The sequence below is a fragment of the Salminus brasiliensis genome, chromosome 13, assembly GCF_030463535.1.
Source record: "Salminus brasiliensis chromosome 13, fSalBra1.hap2, whole genome shotgun sequence".
NCBI lineage: Eukaryota > Metazoa > Chordata > Actinopteri > Characiformes > Bryconidae > Salminus > Salminus brasiliensis.
In genome coordinates this window covers 399,331-421,576 of record NC_132890.1, presented here as the reverse complement: position 1 = coordinate 421,576, position 22,246 = coordinate 399,331, and the positions used below count along the sequence as shown (strand labels likewise).

General features: G+C 44.0%; 2 protein-coding genes across 7 annotated transcripts; one reads left to right on the top strand and one right to left on the bottom strand.

Annotated features, from left to right (window-relative positions):
• Positions 1 to 1,588: 1,588 nt before the first annotated feature.
• On the top strand, positions 1,589 to 7,212 carry iqcg (IQ motif containing G). The gene is made up of 9 exons (XM_072694620.1): positions 1,589 to 1,814; positions 2,916 to 3,124; positions 3,505 to 3,633; positions 3,754 to 3,835; positions 4,554 to 4,715; positions 4,861 to 4,935; positions 5,718 to 5,849; positions 5,929 to 6,030; positions 6,670 to 7,212. The coding sequence occupies exons 1-9, from the start codon at positions 1,686 to 1,688 to the stop codon at positions 6,772 to 6,774; spliced, it is 1,125 nt and encodes a 374-aa protein (XP_072550721.1). The 5' UTR covers positions 1,589 to 1,685; the 3' UTR covers positions 6,775 to 7,212.
• lrch3 (leucine-rich repeats and calponin homology (CH) domain containing 3) lies at positions 6,824 to 22,239 on the bottom strand. Of its 6 annotated transcripts, none has more exons than XM_072694613.1 (21): positions 22,124 to 22,239; positions 21,479 to 21,605; positions 20,904 to 21,009; positions 20,453 to 20,589; positions 20,114 to 20,223; positions 19,554 to 19,647; positions 19,151 to 19,271; positions 18,903 to 19,045; positions 18,744 to 18,820; positions 17,785 to 17,830; positions 17,524 to 17,649; positions 17,161 to 17,208; positions 16,980 to 17,033; positions 15,594 to 15,674; positions 13,658 to 13,729; positions 13,264 to 13,297; positions 13,034 to 13,147; positions 12,317 to 12,423; positions 12,034 to 12,171; positions 11,808 to 11,885; positions 6,824 to 8,873 (listed from the first exon to the last, which is right to left on the bottom strand). In XM_072694613.1, the coding sequence occupies exons 1-21, from the start codon at positions 22,222 to 22,224 to the stop codon at positions 8,715 to 8,717; spliced, it is 2,073 nt and encodes a 690-aa protein (XP_072550714.1). In that variant the 5' UTR covers positions 22,225 to 22,239; the 3' UTR covers positions 6,824 to 8,714. The 6 variants fall into 6 exon arrangements, with proteins under 6 accessions (XP_072550714.1, XP_072550713.1, XP_072550719.1 ...); XM_072694612.1 differs by lacking the exon at positions 6,824 to 8,873 and adding an exon at positions 10,179 to 11,490; XM_072694618.1 differs by lacking the exons at positions 6,824 to 8,873; positions 13,034 to 13,147 and adding an exon at positions 10,179 to 11,490.
• Positions 22,240 to 22,246: the final 7 nt, after the last annotated feature.

Here is a 22,246-nt window from a genome sequence, read left to right as displayed (position 1 = left end):
GATTATAACAGTAATGATTATAACAGTAACAGTAATGATTATAACAGTAATGATTATAACAGTAATGAGTATAACAGTAATGAGTATAACAGTAATGATATTATAACAGTAATGATTATAACAGTAATGATATTATAACAGTAATGATTATAACAGTAATGAGTATAACAGTAATGATTATAACAGTAACAGTAATGATATTATAACAGTAATGATTATAACAGTAATGATATTATAACAGTAATGATTATAACAGTAATGATTATAACAGTAACAGTAATGATATTATAACAGTAATGATTATAACAGTAATGATATTATAACAGTAATGATTATAACAGTAATGATTATAACAGTAATGATATTATAACAGTAATGATTATAACAGTAATGATTATAACAGTAACAGTAATGATATTATAACAGTAATGATTATAACAGTAATGATTATAACAGTAACAGTAATGATTATAACAGTAATGAGTATAACAGTAATGATATTCTAACAATAATGATTATAACAGTAATGATTATAACAGTAATGATTATAACAGTAACAGTAATGATTATAACAGTAATGATTATAACAGTAATGATTATAACAGTAATACTGGCTGTTTGTGTGTCTCAGGCCCTGGGACAGTAATAACTGCCAGTCCTGACCTTTATAACTGTGTAATAACTCTGTTTATAATCATTTCTATAAACACCAGTCAGTTTCTGGATGCAGTATTTCCTCAGGTGTGCGCAGGTGCACCTGTCTGATTATTGGTCGGTAGAGTTCAGCAGTGGAGTTTGGGGATCAGCTCGGGGCTCGTTTAGCTCGGTCTGTTTCTTCTGTACTCCCAGCTCCAAGACCTGCCGCCCCCTGCTGTCAGACAAGAGCACTGCAGGTGTAGGAGTGCAGGTGTAGGAGATTTGTGGAGCAGCACAGCTTCATTAGTGCAGGTGAAGCATTCTGGGAATCAGGTGAAGCATTCTGGGAATCAGGTGAAGCATTCTGGGAATCAGGTGAAGGTGTAGTTTAGAAACCAGTCGAGTTTAATTATTCAGCTTTTCAAAACGTTGAGAATTTGATAAAAATAATAATCAGATATCAGATATTAGATATTATATATCAGATATCAGATATCAGATATTAGATATTATATATCAGATATTAGATATTAGATATTATATATCAGATATTAGATATTAGATATTATATATCAGATATTAGATATCAGATATTGTCCAAACAGAATGGAAACCCTTTATTTCTACACATCAGCTCCACCTTATTTCACTGGGTTATTTCTCGGCTGCGTCTCAAATCCCCGCCACTGCACTTCAGCTCCTGCCTCAGTTCAGAGTGCACTACTGCAGCTGACTGACTGCTCAGTGGGAGCTCTGCTGCCCAGAATCACAAAACCAGAAACTTCATTATTTTCACATTTAAACTTCGATGCTGCTAGAACAGGGGGGGAGTCCGACCCAAGCAAACAAGCTCACAAACAAACAAATAAAAACTAATAAACAAACTAATAAACAAACTAATAAATAATGAAACTACTGGACGAGAGAAACGCGCGCGACTGTTGCTTTAACTGCTGAACGCGTCACGCACAGCGTGACGGTGTTGCCATGGTAACGGCCGTAAACAGCGCGAGTGCGGCGCTTCAGCGGTCGGTCTCTGAACGGGCACGATGTCCTTCCAGGTTCCGGGAGCGGATCTGCTGCGGGTCTCCGCGGTGCTGCGGGTCTGTGCTGACCAGCTGGCCGTGCTGGGACACATCCTGCCGGACACTCGGAGGAGCCAGCCCGGGGCTGAGAGGGTCTGTATGCGGCTGGAGGAGGGGTGAGGGGGTGAGGGGGGGGGGGGGGGTTCAGAGGTTACTATACAACACTGTGCAAAAGTTTAGACACCTCTAACTCAACTTTATTCTAAATGGTGAAACATGTTTATCAATAATTATTTGTAAACTATTAGTAATCAGTAATCCATCAATAAAGAGATCTACAGTGATCTGCTGATCTCCACTCAGGGCCCCACATTCCTCCATACTGTTAAAGCTCAGATGCTGCTGGATCCTGATCTTACTGTGGGTTCTCCATCAGTCAGTGTTGTAGCTGTCGGCTTCAGCAGAGATCTGTTAGTACCGGACTACAGCTGAACCCCAGCAAGAGCTTTAATTACTCACTAATGATCACCTGATCAGCTCATTAGCATATGAAGAAACTACTCTCACAGTCTGAGCTCTGAGAGATGCTGCTGAGTTTCACACTTTACAATCAGAGCCTTTCTGCTGTTCTTAAGTGTTAATAACTCATTAATAATAATTAATAAATGCATATAGAGCCTCAGAGATGAAGAAAGATCAGACTGAACAGGAGGAAATGAGAAGCTCAGGTGATGATCTGTGAGTAAAAGCCTGTTCATACCTGCCATTAACATGCGTTTGGTACCTGGATCCACTTTGACCGGATTCTGTTTACACTTGTCACTAAAATGCGTCTCCACCGTGATCGGACGAGGTCTGATTTTGCTTCCCTGTGTAATAAACACGTCAACATGTACCTAATTTCTCATCATCATCAGCCCGGCTCTGGAAGAAAGTTCTGCGGAACGGTGGAGGGTCTATAACGCAGTGTTTTTGGATTTGAGCCACTTCACCTGCTGTGTGAATAAGCCTTAAAGACTGATCCTGATTGGGGTTCAGTAGTAGGAACCTAGAGAGAACGACCTGCTGCAGCTGAGGGTCAACACTGACTGACTGAGCTAATCTATAAAGCTCTATAAGGGTCGTCTCATCTGCAGAGCTGTGGAGGATTTTCCTCAGAACATCAACAACATGTCATTTGAACTAGGGTGCCCAAACTTTTGCACAATGGTTGCAGCACCACACCATCCATCCCTGTCCCGTATGTCTGAGTAGGTGGTGGCGGCGGATGTCGGTGGGGTCACTGAACCGCAGCAGGCCGCTGATCACCACCTGAAGACAGTTCGAGAGGGTCAGGCGGACGGATCTGACCTGTCTGAGGCCGTGAAAGAGCTGCTCAGGTCCCACGAGGAGCTAAACCACACCCACACCCTGGAGGAACGCCCACTGTCCCACGACAAGCTGGCCAAAGTGCAGAGAGACAGGTGCAGCTGCTCACACCTGATAACTCCTCCTCCAATCAGAGAGAAGGGCCCAGAGAAGCAGAGCTAAAGGGGTTAAACAGCAAAATATATGCTAATATATGCTAATTTTCCAATATGTGTGTGTGTGTATTACACTATGTGTAAAATGCTTATGTGTAACTCATTCATATTCAGCTCTAGCATCCATAACACTGTCCTACCTACCCATATAAACCCATTTCAAAAATATACACACACACACACACACACACACACACACACAGTGTATACACAACCCATACAGTCTATATATCCTGATTACAGCTGTAATCTGCATATAAGTAGATTTGCATATGTGCAGCTTTTCTAACCCATCAGAATCAAACCCATGCTGTTTGCAGGCAGTTTGTGGCCGAGGTGATGGGGAACGTGCTGGCCGAGCTGCAGGACAGAGGCAGTTTTCACAGCCTGGTTCAGGCGGTGGAGGAGGAGATGAAGAGTCAGGCTCAGCTTCAGGACATAATCATAAGGTCTGAACATGACTACTGTTATTAAACTACGGTTAACTACAGCGCTCAGCGTAGCGCTCAGCAGACGTTCTGCTGTAAAGCAGCACATCCATAAACAGCGATCGTCATCATGCCCTGCAGGGAACAGGAGGGTCGGCTCAGGACTAAAGTCCTGCAGAGACAGCTGCTCGACCTCCGCCAGGAGAAAATGCTGGAGCTTCAGGTGAATACCCGCCTGCACCCGCCTGCACCCGCCTGCACCCGCCTGCACCCGCCTGCACCGTACGCTCAGAATGCTGCATTTAAAATAACCCACAACTCACTCCAGGGTAAACTGACCCAACAGCCTGGGTGACAAGTTACCCTGATAAACTACATGTCCCATTCTAATAAATACACACACAGACACACACACACACACACAGCTTTTCTAGTCCCTGTAGAGAAGTAATGCCAGTATTGCCAATAGAACCTATTGGCTCCATGCTGCCTGATGCCAGGCATGGGCTAGAGGGAGCTGTGGAGCAGTGATCTAGTAGAAAGTCTTCTTCTCTGGACAGTAGAGACAGTTACTCCAACAGAAGCAGAATCAGCTCTTTAATACCCTTAATTTCAGAAGAAGCAGTGACGGAGCAGGTGTCCCAATACTTTTGTCCCAACAATGTATCGAGTTACTTTTACCTATTGGGTTAACCAGTGGTTATTTTGTTTGTTTTTATTATTAAAATATAATTAGGTTCCTTTTTAATGATTTTAACTTCATATTAGTTTAATGTGACGTCCAGAAATGTCCCCATGATCTCACTTTCTCTAGAGGAGACGAACTGTGATGAATAATAAACTCAAACAGGCTGTAATTTATGTTCAGATCACAGGAAAAGTAAAGCTGTGATCATTAGATAAAACATCTTACTGGTGAAAGATACACCGTCTCCTTGTAGAAGCGTCAGGAATGGACGGCACACCTGAAGGACCGGCTGCAGGAGATGAAGGTGAAGACGAGCCTGGAGAAGAGGTACGCAGACAGCAGTGCAGAGCTGCTCATCTACCAGGCCCAGAAACTGAGCACTCAGGAGGAGCAGGAGCTGGAGGACGAGATAAAGGTGTGTGTGGGTGTGTGTTTATATGCTGTCCTCCAGATGTTGAGGTTTACTGTTTGACCCAGGCTTCAGTAGCTGTTTACAGGTGAGGAGCTAGAGTATGGTCCGGGTACAGGCCTTTGGTACCAGACTGTGTTTGTCCTTTTAGCTGCTGCAGGAGAAGATGGACGAGGAGATCAGGGTTCACCTGGAGATGGAGTCGTTTCTCAAAGCCAATCAAACAGTGAGTGCTTTTAGAGCAGAAATTAATATACATTATTAACAGCAAACCTATAATTATTATATTATTATTATTACTGTACTCTCTCATCCTGTTTACACACTCTCATACAGGGGTTTGTGTGCGCCAGGGCAAACACCATACTGACGTTAGGAGCAGGGGTGCTGTATTGGGGTGTGAGGAGGATTTAAGGGCCTGTGACTGACAGGCAAAAAAGGAGCATTCTGGGGCTCAGTGTAAGATCTTTTCATGGGATCCAGGCTCCCGGGCAGCGGCCCTGACTGCGTGTAAAGAAGTGAATTAACTCTCAAAAGGAAACTTTAATATGACGCACATTTTAATTTATATACAGAATTTAACAGATTTAAAAAAATAAAACAATGTATTTAGCAGGATGTATTTAATGTGATGAGTTTTTTAGAGTAATAATGTTTTTAGAGTAATGCGTCTGAAGTACATCATTTATTTACACTTAGAAAATAAAATTTATATATGCATGTTAGTATGGAAGTTGAATGGGTGCCCAAACTTTTGCATAAAACTGTATATCCAGGTGTATGATTCTGATTGCGGTTTATTTAAGCTAATATTGTCCTGAACTGAGAGCTTTAAAAAGAAAAGTGTCCTCCAGCTGTCTCCTCTCTCCCTTACTGGTTTCAATAACTGAAGCAGGTTGTGAAGAAGTGGTAAGAGCTGAAGTTCAGACTGACCAACATGAAAAGTCCTCCTGAGGGTCAACTTCACTGCCACACTAACCACAGTCACTCTTCTGCTCTGCGCTCCAGAGTTTGGGGGAAAAGCTGGAGTACTGGATGGAGCGCTATGAGAGAGACATGGAGGAGAAGCACCAGGAGCTCAGCGCTCTAAAAATCAACAAGACCAACAACCTGGCCCACCTGCAGGACCTGGCTAAAAAGGTTAGCGCACTCTGCACCGGTTTAATCTCCCCCAAGCCTGAGCTGTACGGGACAGTAACTCTGAGGGTGTGGGTTTCAGTACCGAGAGAGTGAGCAGGTCATTATTGAGGACCGTCTGGAGAAGGAGAACCTGCGCCTGCAGCTGGAGAAACAGCAGCTGGAGAGGGACGCAGCAACTAAGGTGAACAGCCGGCCTGACTTTCCCCCTCTAAGACAGTTTATCATCATCAGCTGAGCTTCTGAAACGAGGACTGTGTGAAGAAAGAGTTCATTAGAGGTGCAGCGACACACAACTGTAACTTCAACTGAACAACAGAGACCAAAACTGATCATCCGGAGGGGTTTAGTCTGAAGTACAGGGTCTCACACCGCAGGCCTGTGCAAATTACATACATTTGGTCGATGGTCAGTGTAAATAAATCCTCTACAGATACACGTCTGCACATTACTGATTATTTACTGAATTTAACTTTGAATCTGGTCTGAACAAAAGTAATGATGCGTTTTATTTTACGCCAATGGCTTAAATTCAGTAAATAAACAGAAATGCTGTGTAAAATCAGCGTAAAAGCTATAATTAGGCTTCCTGGAGAAGGTTTGTTCACTTATTTACACTACTTATTTAAATAATGTCATTTGACCAGAGGGGCTAAAACTTATTCACAGACTGTGATCACCAAAGAGGTCAGGAACAGTGGAAACCTTTTCAATCATAACACAAATAGTTTGGTATAAAACTGTATATGTGAGTATTCTGAGTCTAGAGGCCAGAGCCGATGTTTTCCAGTAGTTTGTAACTCTTTCTTTGCCCTCACTGCAGATTCAGTCGTGGTGGAGGGGAACTCTGGTTAGGAAAGGCCTCGTCTCCAACAAGAAGAGCAAGAAACCCAAAGCTAAACAGGGTAAAAAGGGAAAGAAGAAGTGAAGCCTGCGGCAAACGCTGCAAAGCTGGAGCTCATAGAAATCACACCATGGCCGAAATGGGAACTTTATTAATCCATTTTATAATAAATCCAAATTTCCATACCAGAAAATACTTTAATATTTATCTAACTTTATAACATAACAGTAAACGCTTCGATGGGACGATTGCTGAAAGAGATGCTTAAAAAAAAAAGAACAAAGACCAAAAACAGAACCACAGGGTTGGGGTTTAAGAATGTCCACACTGTGTGAATGTGAAGTACGTAGTGGGTCCTCTTATCTTCTGTATGTGGGCAGCAGTACATACTTGTAAACGTATGGAATGTATTAATTTACTGTACAGACACGCAGGAGAGAAAATCCTGCAGAAGAAGGGTCAACATCATTTCTGCTGGGGAATACCCTAGTCAAAATCAAAAAAGAAAACTGAAAATAATAAAAAATGCAAAAACATTTATATTTAAAATCATTTAACTTCCCTTTTTAAAACACGAGTCTCTAAAAAAGCAAGTTAAAATATAAAATAATGCATATTTTTGCAACTTTTTTTTTTCCTTCTTAATAAATGAAATACAGGAGAGGAGTGTGTGCACTGACCTAAACTGGGAGGTGAAAACTGCAGTGCCTGCTCTCCAAACAATGTTCAATAAACACCAGGCTAAATAACCCTCACCAAGTACAGCTTTTACATTCTACGTGTATCAAAGCACAGAACACCCCGGTTACCTCGCCAAGGTGCAGCAGTGGGTCTGCCGGGTCTGCCGGGACAGCCTTCTGAACACGTACGCAAACCTGGCACAAACATACAGCTTCTGACGAGGGACGAAATACGAGCCCGAATGACGATAAGGACAGACGCAGACGAGCAAGCCATGCAGAGTCCTGCTGATAGGCAGCAGGACAGCTACTCTACACCCCCCTTCACCTAATATCTGTATATGCATGCTTGACCTGTAACACAAAGGAGAATAACAACCGCAATAAAGTAACATCCGCGAGCCCGTCCAGACCCCTCAGCACCGCTCAGTGCTGAAAAAGGTTCAGACAGCGGCTGCAAAACAAGGCCGTAAGTGTTTGGATCCTGAACGGTGTTTATGTCTCTAACCACAATAGTGCTTCACTGTATCGCTTCAACATACTATAACAAACAGTCAGCATTTCAGCAAGTCCTGCTTTACCAGACGGGCTCTACTGTAAGTGTCCTTTAAGTGTCCATGCAGCTTGAGGAAACAGCACCTCCCTGTGGCAATATACGTACGTTTCTGATCAATGTCTTGTGCCACATGTTTATCTTAAACTGAGGATCACTGTCCCACTATAGAGGTGCAGCCTAACCAACACAAAATTAGTGTAATTCATTTAAACCATATATTTTTCTGACCCAGTGGAGCACTATCTATCATCTAGGAGGAGATAGTATCGACCAGTGTCACCATGACAACCGCATAAACTTCAATACTCACCCTGATTAATATCCGACATGCCCCAGTCATGATCAATAATAATAATAATAATAATAATAATAACAATAATATGGTGCAAAAATAACGATGATCACTAATGAGAGATAATAATGTGATAAACGTCTTACAGCTGAAAAGAAAAGTAAAAATTAATCTCTCCATCTAGTGAATCTCACGTTTGCTGGTTCTGAGCGTGTGCAGCGATCGGACGTCAGCGATTCCCCACTCCTCTTTTCTCACCGCAGTCTTTCTTCTTCCTCCTCCATTAGCTTTGAGGGGTCAGCCAGTGCTGTGGTCAGAGCAGGTGGGTGGTGACCAGTGATGGGGGTGTAGAGTTTATTAGGAGACCTCTGCAGGTCTCGGTCTCCACAGCCCATGAAGCACAGGGACAAATCCAGTCTGTGTGTGGGAGGTAAGGGGCGTGGAGGACAACCCTCGTCTGAACCCGTTCCCCATGTGGGAGGGGTGTGTGGAGGTCCTACATGGCGAGGGTGGAAGCAGTGATGGGGTTGGCTGAGGCTGTGCTGGGTGAGGGAGTGTGTTTTGGGGGGGCCAGATCCAGAAGAGCACGCACCGTCCCGGCCACCTGAGGCAAACCCTTCTCCTCCAGGATGTGGAGGGGCAGACACAGCTGGGACTAAGGCCACACACACACACACACACAGGTGGACAAACACAGGGACAAACATATCCAGAGGCAGAGAGAGATGGGGGTGGGGTACAAACAAAATTTGAGAGAGGAGAAGGGCATGTCAATGGAGTAACAGATGATGAAATGAAAAACACCAAAACTTAAAAGTAATAATAATAATAATAATAATAATAATAATAATGGCATTAACAAAACTGTGAAATTAATAAAATGAAGGATGTATGGAGTATAATTGAACACTGGAGTAAAAAAATGAATGAAAACCCAAATCCATGACCTTGAGGAAAACTGGGAAGGATAAAAGGAGAGGGGGCTGAAAGGGGTGAAGGAGGAGGTGAAGGAAAGCTATTTTGGACATTTAACAGGAATTAGAAAGTAGGGCTTTAAACCAGGGCTGGAAAATATGACAATATTTTATCAAATTGTGCTGGATATTTATCACTGCGATACACAGCACACTTTTCTAATCATACTGGGGATATAGTCAGAGAGATCACTGTATACTCAGTATGCACTTCGTCTGCAGTCAGGGGTCTCATGATTTAAAAAAAAAAAAAGGTCTTTAAATATTATGATAATATTTCTGTTCATATCGTCCATCCCTACTTTAAACGACCTTTATTCATCAAAGCTAAACATCAGAGCACTTCAAAACCAGTCTGATCCACTGAGGGCCGGTGTGGCAGCAGGTTTTTCCTGCACACTGCTACTCTGGCTTTATATCACTGACATAGTAAAAAACAAAGAAAGCCCAAAGAATATAACACACGCTGCAGCTAGAGCACTTAGAAACCATGCCGTGCAGTAAAATTACCCAAAATATTTAGCACACTCAGCACACGAGCTCTTAAACAACCTAAGCTACCTAAGCTGTGGCCAGCAGGGGGACTCACAGGCTCATGAGCTGCTGAATGCTTTCTTTTTAATGGCCCACTATCAAAACCTATATAAAGCAGGGTGTGCTGCATGTAAATTTTATGTATATGAGGGCAGACTGGGGCGTGGCACTTTCAAATGATATGTTAATGAGTATCAGGGGTACAGTCACTCTTTTCTCCACTGATTTGGATGTTCAAACTATAATGAATCAGAGAGTCTTTCTGTGGCTCCACTTATTTTTACGCAACTTTGATGAACAAGGGCCAGCGTCTCTCAGACAGTCTCAGCAGAGCCTAATAACAGGACGAGCTCATCAGTCAGGCTCCTGAGCATGAAGGGACAGAAATGAAAGGAAAGGTGTGCAGGAGAAGGAAAAGCGTGAAGAACAAGGACAGCAATCAGAGCGGACTGTTTCACTTCACTGATTTTATTGTAAAAGTTGTGGGAGAGTCAGAAGGTAAAAAGTTTATAGGAAAGTTAGGCAACAGGGTAAACACACACACACACACAATTTCAACCGCCCTACCTAATCATACAGTCTCTGATCATGAGCACAGACACGCCGCACCACTCAGCTTCTCATGCGTCTCTCACAGAAAGTCTACCTCCATTCCTAAAGCTGCCTTTTTAACCAGCAGCTTCATTTACCAGCATTTTCAACTTCAGAATACAAAGGTTTTAAATTCTCCAGCCCTGTGAAACTGTATGGCATGCAGATACCAGACAAAGATGAGCAGTTGTTGTCCATGATTGTGAACGGTCCATTTGGAGGACGCAGAAATGCACAACACTAATACCAGCAGATAGGAAGCCAGTGGTGAGGAATAAAAGGAGTTAAAGGTGGTATTTTCCTTTGAGCTCAGCGAATCAGCTCTTAGGAAGGAGATGCTGCAGACAGATGCCAAATAACAGGCCTGCATTCGGCTTCACGGTTTGCCTTATTTGCTTATTAAACATGAGTATGTTTTTTTACATGCGTCAAACTTGTTTATGTGCTTATTCCTCTGTATTTACACCTTGAAATGTGCCAAATGGGAAAATAAAATCCAGAAAAACACAAGAGCAAACACAAATGCAGTAAGGCACAAAGGGACAGACAAGGGAAGCCTTCGATTTTCAGTATTAAAAAAAAAAAAAAGAAAAAAGAAAAATCTGGGATTTGCTCTGTCCTCCTCTTAAAGGATTAAATCTGTCCTCCTGATTCTGAAACACCTTTATAAAAACCCCTCTCTCAAACACTGGGGCAACGTAGAAATAGGTAAGCACAGCTGGTGGCACACATTTAGCTAGCAGCCAGCATCCAAAAGCAGGCTCATTCCTCATCCTTAAGGCTGAGAGGAAGCTTCCCCTCGGTTGTGCTTCGTCACAGAGATCTGTCACCTGCTATTCAGAACACTGTACACTAAATTCTGTGCAACTCCTTAAGTGAAGTCTAGGTATTAATACGCCTAAGCTGACTCTGCTCGTCAGGTGTGCTCAGGTCACAATAATAACAATAACTCACACCAACACCCGCGTTAAGTGCAGTTTAAATGCGGGGCACCAGATGGCAGTAGAGGACGCAGAGCAGAGACATAACTGACAAGTAGAAGAGGGCAAAACCAGCCAGCTGGGAAGGAGGCGAGGGCCGCAGTGGAGGCGCCAGACAGAGCAAAGCTTCGAGCAGCCTGTATAAGTGCAGCACCTCCCCCTCCAACACATCAGCAACTGAGCACAGGCATCCCTTCCAGAGTCCGACACAAGCAGCAGAGCACAAACAGCACACACAGACGGGGAGGAAGAGGAGGAGGAGGAGGAAGAGGACATAGACAGTGGAGTTTGAGAGCAGAAATGAGAGCAAAATAAGGAATGAGTTGACAGAGGAGATAAAAGGGAAGAGAAAGCGAGAGTTAGTGGACTGATCTACGTCAGAGCTGGAGCATTTAGTGAGAGAGGTCAACAGGGTTTGTTAGAAGATCAGACTACATAAAGCAAGCTCCCAATAAACCCAATAAACATTAATATCAAGTTAATTTAATCCGGGACAGATTTTCAGCTCACCTGCGGGACCCCAATTCTGCGACACGCCTCCAGAAAGTTCTCCACGTTCCTCCGACACTTGGCCATCGTCAGTTTGGGCTAAAAGGTGTAAAACAGATGTAAAACACCACACACACACAGACACACAGACACAGACACACACAGACACACACAGACACACAGACACAGACACACAGACACAGACACACAGACACAGACACACAGACACCAGTTAAAACACACTCACCACTGCAGGTGAGGGGACGTGTATGCTGGGTACTGATCGAGGCCGGACGTGATTGGCCAGATGACACAGCACAACCCCGTCCGTCAGGGCAGCCCCGAGGTCACTGGGCAAGGACACTTTCAGCCGAGACTCGATGTTCTGCAAAAGAACCACATGAGACACAAGCTGAGCCCTGAAGAGAGCGCTGGGGAACTGAAGCAGTGCTGGAGGTTACAGAGCGACCTGCTCAGCGGTGAGGAGCTCAGAGTACAGAGGAATAAAGAGAACAGTGTATATGAAGCACCTTTCTCAGCTGTTCCACCAGTTCAGCTTCTTCTCCTGTGGGACCTGAAACTGGAGATGGTGTAGGAGTCGCTTCTTCAGGATCTGACCTCGCAGGCCTTGATTCTCCTACACAGATGAAACACACTGATTTACACCAGGGCTGGTCCATCCAGGTTCACCAGCCAGTCAACTGAGATTTGGTCAGTCTACTGACTGCATTAATGGATTTACTGTACGTTCAGAAATCGAGTCGAGGAGACGCTCATGTGCAAACGACTGCTATTAGAATTTCATGACAAAACTGACCAATAGAAATGCTCCAAAATTCCAGGTCATTTTGGGTCATTTGTATTGGTCCACAGATTATACAATTCGTAGACAGTGTAAGCACAGCTATTTTTTCAGATTATATAAATTTATTAGTACAACTAGCATCGTTACAAATGTAGTAAACACACAGCAGTCCAGTCTAACCTAGACGCTCTGCTCATCAAATCAATCTGAAATCAGTCAAACCCGCCTGTGATCATTTTTTACAGCAATTAACTAACAATATTGATAAGAATCCCTCATGCTCATCATGCAGTCTTCAGTTTCCGGAGTGAACAGTGTTCGGACACAGTGGGGTGTTTTACAGCGGATACACGGTCATGCAGCGGAGGTCGAACATGCCTGTTAACAGTGGTGCGACTGTTCTGTCAAAGCTCTGCATACAGCGTACAGACACAGGCCGTACCTCTTTTCTTCTCCTCTCTTTGGCTGAGGCGGAAGAGGAAGCTCTCAGGACGCTGAGTGGCTCCACGGCAGGTGGGTGGGGCAGCAGGGCCGGGGTAAGTAGGTGACTGGAGGGCTGTGTATGATAGGTGATACAGGATGAGGCGTGATACTGGTGCATGAAGATGAGGGACAGCTTTGAGGAGGATGTGCATGCAAACACACAAAAGAAGAAGAAGAAAAAAACTGTACCTGTCGGGGAGAGCGAGGCACGATCTTCTCCTTGCTGCGGTTGAACAGGAGAGGAACAAACAGAGCATGAAAGGAAGTCAGAGCTAACCAGAAATACACATTTAAATTCAGCTGACCACATCACACACACACTCACACTCACACACACACACACACACACACTCACACACACTCACACACACTCACACACACTCACACACACACACACGTTCCGTATATGGGCAGTTCTAGAACGTTGCGCTAGGCTGAGAAGCTCTCACCAGAACACCCACAACAGGACAACACCTCAGAGACCAATTAGAGAGAGCCGTAGCTGTCGTGCAGAAATAAGCTTAAAGGTCGGAGAGTTTAGAGAGGGTGTAGGAACACAAGAGGAACATGCAGAGTGGTGTACCTTCAGAGTACAAGAGGTGCCAGTGTCCACAGAGGGAGACACACACCCATCCCCTGGGTTACCATTGACAGACTGTCCGAACGCAGGAAAAAAGGACAAGAAGATAAAAGATAAAGAGAGACAAGGGATGAGAAACAGAAACAGACACGGGGGGGGGGGGTGTATTTGGTTTTAATTATCTGTTTGATTACAGAAGAATAAATAATTAGTGATGCTGATTTCCTACTTTAAATATAGAATACATTCTCCCACTGAAACCCTTTCTACAGGAGCATTTCTGAAATCGGCCCAAATTAAAACAAAGCTGAAGATTCAATTTAACACTTTCCCCCAAACTGACTTTACAACACGTTTTTCTTTTCTGCAATATTACAAATGTTTAAACATGTCATGATATATAATAATGCACTGTGTAAGCTTAGAGCAAAATAATCAATCTTGTGCAGCATGGCTCAGGATTAGAACTCTTGACCCCTTGGAGTCCACAGGTATGTAGTTTGTGTGCATGGTTGATTATTTCAAATAACTTTTTATTTTGGATGTTTTTGTCTTTTGGTTGATGCTGACTGTTAGCTGAGCATTGTGCATCACTCGTGTACATTCAGCTTTAAGTTTATTACCCAGACAAGCTGTTTAGCTTGATCCTGCCAAACACTGCTGGAATTACAAATGCCATTCTGATTAGAGGACAGAAAACCAAACTCAGACTGCATCACACTGTCCAATTTCCTGTTTCCATCCCTGCCTGCTGAATTATATTCTAAAACTTCCAGGGATCTACTGGCCTCTGCTACAGGAGAGACGCTTTCCAGTGTCAATTCTGTCCTACTTCCTGTGCTCTATCCAAATCTGATTAGATGTCAGACTGCCAGTTCAGAGGATGGCAGGACATTAGGAGAGCTGTTTACACTGCCAGAGCCCAAATACTGCTCAAATCTCCAGATTTCTAACGGGTCAGGCTGAGTACAGCCAACCAACTGGTGCACAGCCAGAGCTTCACACAGCTGGGATGGATGACCCGGTCACAATTCTCCCAGTCTATTTTACCCTTAAAGAGGAGCTCCACCCAGCACTTTAGAAAAGCCCATGTTAGGGGTGTCACTCCCTGATCTGAACAGGAAACCCGAGCGTGGTTCTGACACCGTACACAAACTGCAGTTATTCTTCATTCTCTTACTGGAACTTTCCATTTCACCTTCAGGGGGTTCTAGACGGTAACTGTGGTTCTATTTTAAAGAGGAAATTCAGCATCACTGTGCAATCAGGGTCCGTTTAAATCCTTCAGCGGCAAAACAGCAGCGGAAACAACACATTTTGGAGCATGCATAGTCCCAACCGGGTTCCCAGTTCAAACAGGGCGCGGGGTTAAGAACAAGCGTGTGCAGGCGAGGCTTAGTGAGGAGGAACAGGGTAGAAAGCAGCCAATCAGGGACGTTTCTGATTCAGTGACCAGTGTAAGTGTTCTCCTTCGGAAGGTCGCCGTCCATCCCTACGTAACAGAGGAAAAATCCTCTCCGTTTCAACCCCTAGGGGGCGCAAGTCAGGCTTGAAACTGTAAAAGTGAAGTTAATCATTATAAAATGTTTTCTATGGGACAAATCAATTGTTTTACCCAAATACTGCAAGAAATGATGGTTGCAGAGAAAAACTAAGTGGTGGTGTCCACATAGAGGGCTTTGAGGACCTCCCTCCTACTGGCCCAAGCACAACATGCACACAACCAGCATGCAACAGAGAGTTACCACACAAAACACACACACATACACATGCAGCACACCAGTGTCATGATGTACTGGCTAGTCTACCGTGGTAGCATTGGTACAGCGGGCGGTGTTTACTCCAGTGCACAAAACAAAGTGCTTTAGAGGAAAAACAAACAACCCTGAATAAACGTGTGAGAATATCGTGAATCTGTGATTTGGTTGAAGTCTTTCACCTGCTTAGGAGGGCCTGGCCTCTTCTTTATAGTGTTGGTGTCTATGTCTATTTCAAAGACCATTAAGGGCTCGAACTCACTCTGACACATAGCAGCAAAGCCAGGCCGAATGAATGAGAGAAAGAGAGAGAGAAGAAAGGGGAAAAAGAGCACAGCAGAAGAAAAGCTATGAGGCGGGGACACACCGAAGCACTTGCAGGGGTGAAGCAGATCTATGCTAGAAGAAGGTTAGCATTTTAGCACAACAGAGGTCAGCAGAGAAGACAACAACAGGGACAGTTTATTACAGATGAGGTACGTATTAACCATTCCCTATTAATCACACTATTTGAACAAAAAGTATTTGGACACCTGCGCATTCACCATTTCCTCTAAAATCAAGGGTATTAAAGAGTTTCTCCTGTCTTTGTTGGAGTAACTGTCTCTACTGTCCAGAGAAGAAGACTTTCTACTAGATTTTGGAGGAGGAGCATTGCTGTGAGGATTTGACAAGAGCATTAGTGAGGTCAGGATGTTAGATGATGATCATCACTCCACCTCATCATCCCCAACTCAACCCAAAATATTGGCTGGAGCTCCTCCATCATCATTCCAGAGAACACAGTTCTTCCACTGCTCCACAGCTCAATGCTGGGGGGCTTTACACCCACGCCTGGCATTAGGCAGCATGGAGCCAATAGCTTCATGATGTTGATCTGCTCCAGAGAGTCCTATTCTATTGGCAGTACTTCTTCCCTACAGGGACTAGACAAGCTGTGTGTCAGCAATGGTTGCAACTTAAAAAGTAGCTGAATGTATTTATTAGAAGAGGTGTCCACCACCATGTAGCCTTCACTGGACAGTGGAGACAGGTACTCTTAATATCCATGATTTCAGAAGAAGCAATGAGCAGGTGTCCCAACACTTTTGCCCATTGAGTGTATGCTCAAACATTTTTAATCATGTCTAAACACAAACTCTGACTCACAAACACTCCAGATTATCAGAACTTGCTTTAAAGCCGCTTCTCTTATGTCTGACCACTTCCTTCCTCTATACTGTCTGATGCTTATATCGCTCCACCAGCACAGAATTATACAGATCCCAGGAGACACCCTGGGCATGTAAGGGAGTGTGTTCATGTGAAAAACAGCATAAACAAATCTCTGAACGGTTGCTTAACAATCTGCGTTCTTGGCACTGACTCCTTTCCTGACTCATTTCCTTAAACACTCATCCCTCATTAAGATCTGACCTCCTGTTTCTCTGATTAGAGAATGCAGGGGATGAGACAGCAGCCTTGCACAAAACCTTCAGAGGGAGAATAATGAGCGGTAAATACTGTTCATGGATTATGACGGATGGACGGGGAAGAGGGTAGTTCGCTTCATGCTGACAGGCTCTTACCATAAAGAGGGCGGAGTCATCTGTATGGGTGGAGCGCCTGGAGGGGTACAGGGTCTGAGAGGGAGTGGTGAGACAGGGGTAAGACTACAGACACACACAGACACACACTAGGGAGGTCTGGGGTATGTATGGGCAGCTGGGGATGGTGAGTGATGAACCTGTGAGGTGGGTAGAGACTCACCTCGCTGTCCGTAGGGCTGAGTTTAGTGGGGCTCTGAGTTGATTTATGCTAAAATAAATAAATAAATAAATAAATAAATAAGAAAAGAAAAAAGATAGTAGATAGTGATAATAATAATAATTTCTCTCTACAGTATTTGGTCACTACCAGCTTTATTTATTCCAGTGGAATAATCCATTAATATACTACACACTCAAGGAGAATGGTTTCCTCCAGTAGACGAACTCAGTAATACTATCTATCTTATGCAAGTTTCCTCCAGTGGAATCATTCACTGACGTTACTTTGACTCAGTATCTGCCAGCCTGGTTTATTCCACTACAATCATTCATGCAGTATTTGCCAGTGCACGTGTTCAGGTACCTTAACATAGCTTCTAACAGCGTCTCTCTGTGCGGTTCTTGCTTTCTGCCTCTCCTCCTCGTACCGCTGTGCAGCAAGCTGGGCTTCCCTCCGCATGCGCTCCAACCCCAACCCTGATATTGGGCGCTAACACACACACACACACACACACACACACACACACACACACACACACACACACACACACACATACAGTTCTAATACACGTACAAATGAACATGCCTTTACTTTAGACTGAAATGACTTCAGGGAGAAAAGTACCTGATTATGAGTCGGGGAGGACAATGTGCCGGACGCATCTGTCACACTGTTGAGACACATCTAATTAACAGCCTAATCACAGGTCAGATATACAGGTATAATGTAGATTTCATTTTCCAGAGGCAGGACAGAGCTGGGTCACTCTTCTATAGTTGGAATTGTGTCTCTATTAAGCAGATTTAAAGAGCAACACCAGTGAAATGACTGAAGATGTCCTTAAACACAGTGCTGTCTGGTTTACAGCTTTTACAGTCAATGACTTTATAGAACAATCCTAACTGCTTGCCAACAAATTTCAGAAAAGTCTCAGAATAGCGCCATGTTTAATTCATGTGAGGGTCAGGAGGTCCGGCCTAATAACAGTGACCTGCCCTCAATGTCTTTTTGCTTGAGACATGTTCCTCAAACCTGGCAGTGGGACAGTCCTACACACATTATCCCTGCATAGCTGATCTAACCAATCGCCAGACCCTGCTAACACAACCCCTGCTCTCAGCCAGGCCGAGTAAAGGGCTGCTTGCTACGAGCCGTAGCGCTGCACGAGTCTGCCGGCTGAAAGAGGAGACACTGAAAGCAGTGCAAGAGGAGGCAGAAGTAACTCCTGCTGTTATTTAACCTGATATCTGAATATCACTGTGGTCACTGACAACCACTCACTGAGCTGATCAACTTTTAAAGCAGGAAAAGCACTAAAATGAGCAGGGCAGTACATTTATGATCCGACCAGCGGCCATTCCTCCAGAACCCAGAGTGGGTGTGGGAGAGGAGGCGGGGCTAAAAGGCTGCTGATGTTGCTCTTTAACTTTATGCACACTTATGTTGACCATCATAGCTAACCATTGGAATATAGAATACTGTACAAATGGGTTATGGGATGAAACCGACTGACAGTGTGTGTGTGTGTGTGTGTGTGTGTGTGTGTGTGTTGTACATTCACTTATTTATTAAACACACTGTACCGATTGTGTAAAGGGCCATGGCGTCTTGAATCTTCAGTTCTTCCGTCTCTGGAGTAACTGGCCTTAACTGGCGAACCCTATAATCCCCAAAATGTTACTAAACACAGCAAATCAAAGCAGATTAATCAGAAGAAGAACGTGAAGAAGTAGAACAAGAACCTCTCTGGTTATTCGTCTTTCAATATACGCCATAAACTGGGAACTAAGGCTGACTGGCTCTCCTCCTCGGCTCCGCCCATCCTCCTCATCTTCCTCTCCTGTACAGCTGTCAATGAAGTCTATTTGCTCAAGCTCCGACTCCACTACGGTAAAGCAAAGAGAGGTCAGTTATCACTGGGGAGCAGAAACGGCGAGCGAGAGAGAGAGCGAGAGCATCTCTCCCAGAACCTGACTTTCACTTTTCTTACATGTCCCATTGGCCAACAGCGACCCTGTCCTGTGCTCGTCCCGTTCCCTCTCTCTCCTTTGTCTTTGCTCTTTGGTTATTTCTGCCACTCTCAGCGGCAGGTCTGACAGCTCATCTGAGGGCTGTGGAAAGAGATACGGAGAAAAAGCTAAAGGTTAAAGGAAGGAGGAGAACATCGCAGCGGAGATATCAGTGCTCGACAGTGAGGGGAGAGAGCACTGTCTGACCAGGACCAGCGCAGGTGTTTAAGACTTCAAAACATGGGCTGAATACACACACACATATACACACATACACACATACACAGGGAATTTGGCTTCAGAAATCTACTAAATAGAGCTGACTTCCATGCCTCCCTTCCTGTTCTGGTAACGCTGTGTAAGCAGGGATAGTCTGTGACTCACTTCATTGCCGGACCATCTCTTGTCCCCACTGTCCACACTGTTGAACCCAGAGTCCAGAGCTCCGTATGGCCGGCCGGGATACAGCTCGTCCACACTGAGGGAAGCACATTAAGATGTACACAGTACAGATTTAAGAGTACAGATTTGCTATCACAGGTCACTGCAAACTGTCGCTCAATATAATGTAATATTGGATATCATCACTCTGGAAGCAACCAAACTTTATCAGTGCCACCAAGCTCACAACCACATGTAACATGAGCACAGAGTGGCTTACTTCAGCGCTACGTGCATCATTTTAGATTTACTGGAACATCTCAACACTCACATCCCACTTATGTGCTCCAGTGCGTGTTAGGACATGACTCCTTGCGTCAAAGGCTGCTACCAGGAGCAGCTTTATGGTACACTGAAACAACGGTCGCCTGCTGCTTTCCAACATTTTACTCAATGTAAGAAGTCTGTTATTTGTAATAATTGTAAATTTTCAGTTAAAAAAAATATTACACACCTGAGCTATTAAACTAACAACAACAACAAAAAAATAATCAGATTCTTACCAAGAACCAAAGCCAAGTGGTCTTCTGTCGTAGTCGGGGAGGTCTGGTGCTATTTTACAGGCCTCCATGTTCAGGTACTTGAATATGTGGATCTTCCCCTTGATACAAATCTAGAAGCATGCACACATAAAACATGACATTATATTCAGAACTAATCAGAGGAAGTACTGCAGAGGTCTTTTACACCTTTAAAGATCTAAACATTTTCAGGCAAACCAAAGTGAACTCAATAACCTTATTCTAAAATATTACATGCGTTCTGTAAATTCAGCAATAAGACTAAGAGAACTAAGAGAAGCACTCTCTTCAGCAGCACTGCCGTGCACTGGTGTTCCTGACCTGTGCAGGTGGGCTCTGGAGGGGATTGTTGTCCAGCACAATGCTTTGGAGGTGGCGGAGGTTGCGGTAGCATACTGGGATGGAGGTCACCTTGTTACAGGAGAAATCCAAACGCACCAGTGGAAGCTCAGCCAATTCTGCATAAAGCCAAACAACGGCAGAACATTAAACACATTACATATTCAAGTGAGCAATTCACAGAGGTAAAGGAGGTAAACTGTGCCAGTAACTAAAATGATCAATGTTCCTGTGGTCTGAGAATGGGAAGTAATGGCAGTTTCAACAGATTATAGAATACGGCTGCATGTGTGTTCTTGAATGAGGTATGAGCGGGGTGTGGGCTGTGAAAAACGCAGAGCTGATCATGTGTGTACTTGTTGTGTGAGAAAGTGACGGGTTATTAAGATGCTTTATGAGTTTCCCCGGGGATGTGAGGTCTGTGGGCTCTGACCAGGAGGCAGGCGAACGAGGTGGTTCCGGCGAATGTTCAGGTCCCGCAGAGTTTCGAGCTGGCCAACCTGGGAAGGCAGAGTCTGGATCTCATTACAGCTCACATCCTAGATGGAGAAGAACCGGAATGTGAGCGAGACAGAAAGAAAGAAGAAAGAACTGAGAACCATAACAAAGAGAAACTAGGATTTACGGACAAAAAACAAAGCCTGTTGCTAGCCTACGGCTGGTTATAATTATTTATTTTCTGTGCAGACCAGATAAAGTCCATAATCCAAGCCTTAGGCCTTGCTGTTGCCTGTCCTACAGAGCTAAATGACTCTGGTGTCTTTAAAGAAGATGTAGAAACAGGAGGAGTGTTCACTAATGTCTGAGTACAAGTTAAACACTGTGGGAATAAGGTCTGAACATGCTGTAATCTCTCCTTCCAATGACCTGAAGTCTACAAAGCTAAGGGTGTAAAGATGCTAATTTTCTTTATTCGTGAGAACATCAAACTGTGAACTGAGCACAAGTCCACGTCCAAACAGAAATAAATCCTGAAAGATTAAAATTTTGTCTCACACCAGTACTCACCAATTCAGTGAGCTGCCGGAGTTGGCCGAGCTCTTCGGGCAAGGACACTAATTTGTTGTTGCAGGCAATCAGCACTTTCAGAGGCAGACTGCACACATGAGCAGGCAGGGTGGACAGCTGGTTCCGACTGCAGAAAGTGTGAAAGAGGGAGCAGCATAATTTAGCACAATGTTGAACTACAGCCCTTCTCACATGTAGAGCAGGCAGCGCTAACTCCGGCAGCTTCTGGCAGTTCGCACAGCAGTTCGTCCTGGTGCTTGAAAAGCTATATATATTAGAAATATATATATATATATATATATATATATATATATATATATTAATGTAACCCTAGTGTAAATAACCTACCACTGTTCTTCAAATGCAGTCACAGAGTTTACAGTCATATAAAACAACCTGTTAGTGGAAAAAGCTGAACACTATATTATTAGGTGCTGCATCTAGGGTCTATCTCTAGTCTGTAACTGGAATTATAGTTAGGCAGATCTGGGAGACAAACTAAAGTACATACATACACACATATATATACAGATACAGACGCATGATCCTAGTGTATATGCGTGTATGTATGTATGTGTGTGTGTGTATATATATATATATATATATATATGCATATGGTAAGTACGGCGTGTGTGCTTGTTGTACCTGATATTCAGGTATGTAAGGGCCTGTAGGTTGATCAGGCTTTCAGGTAGCGAGCGTAGGCAGTTCTGGTACAAGTTTAGATTCTCCAGCGACACAAACATGCAGACCTCCACCGGCAGCTCA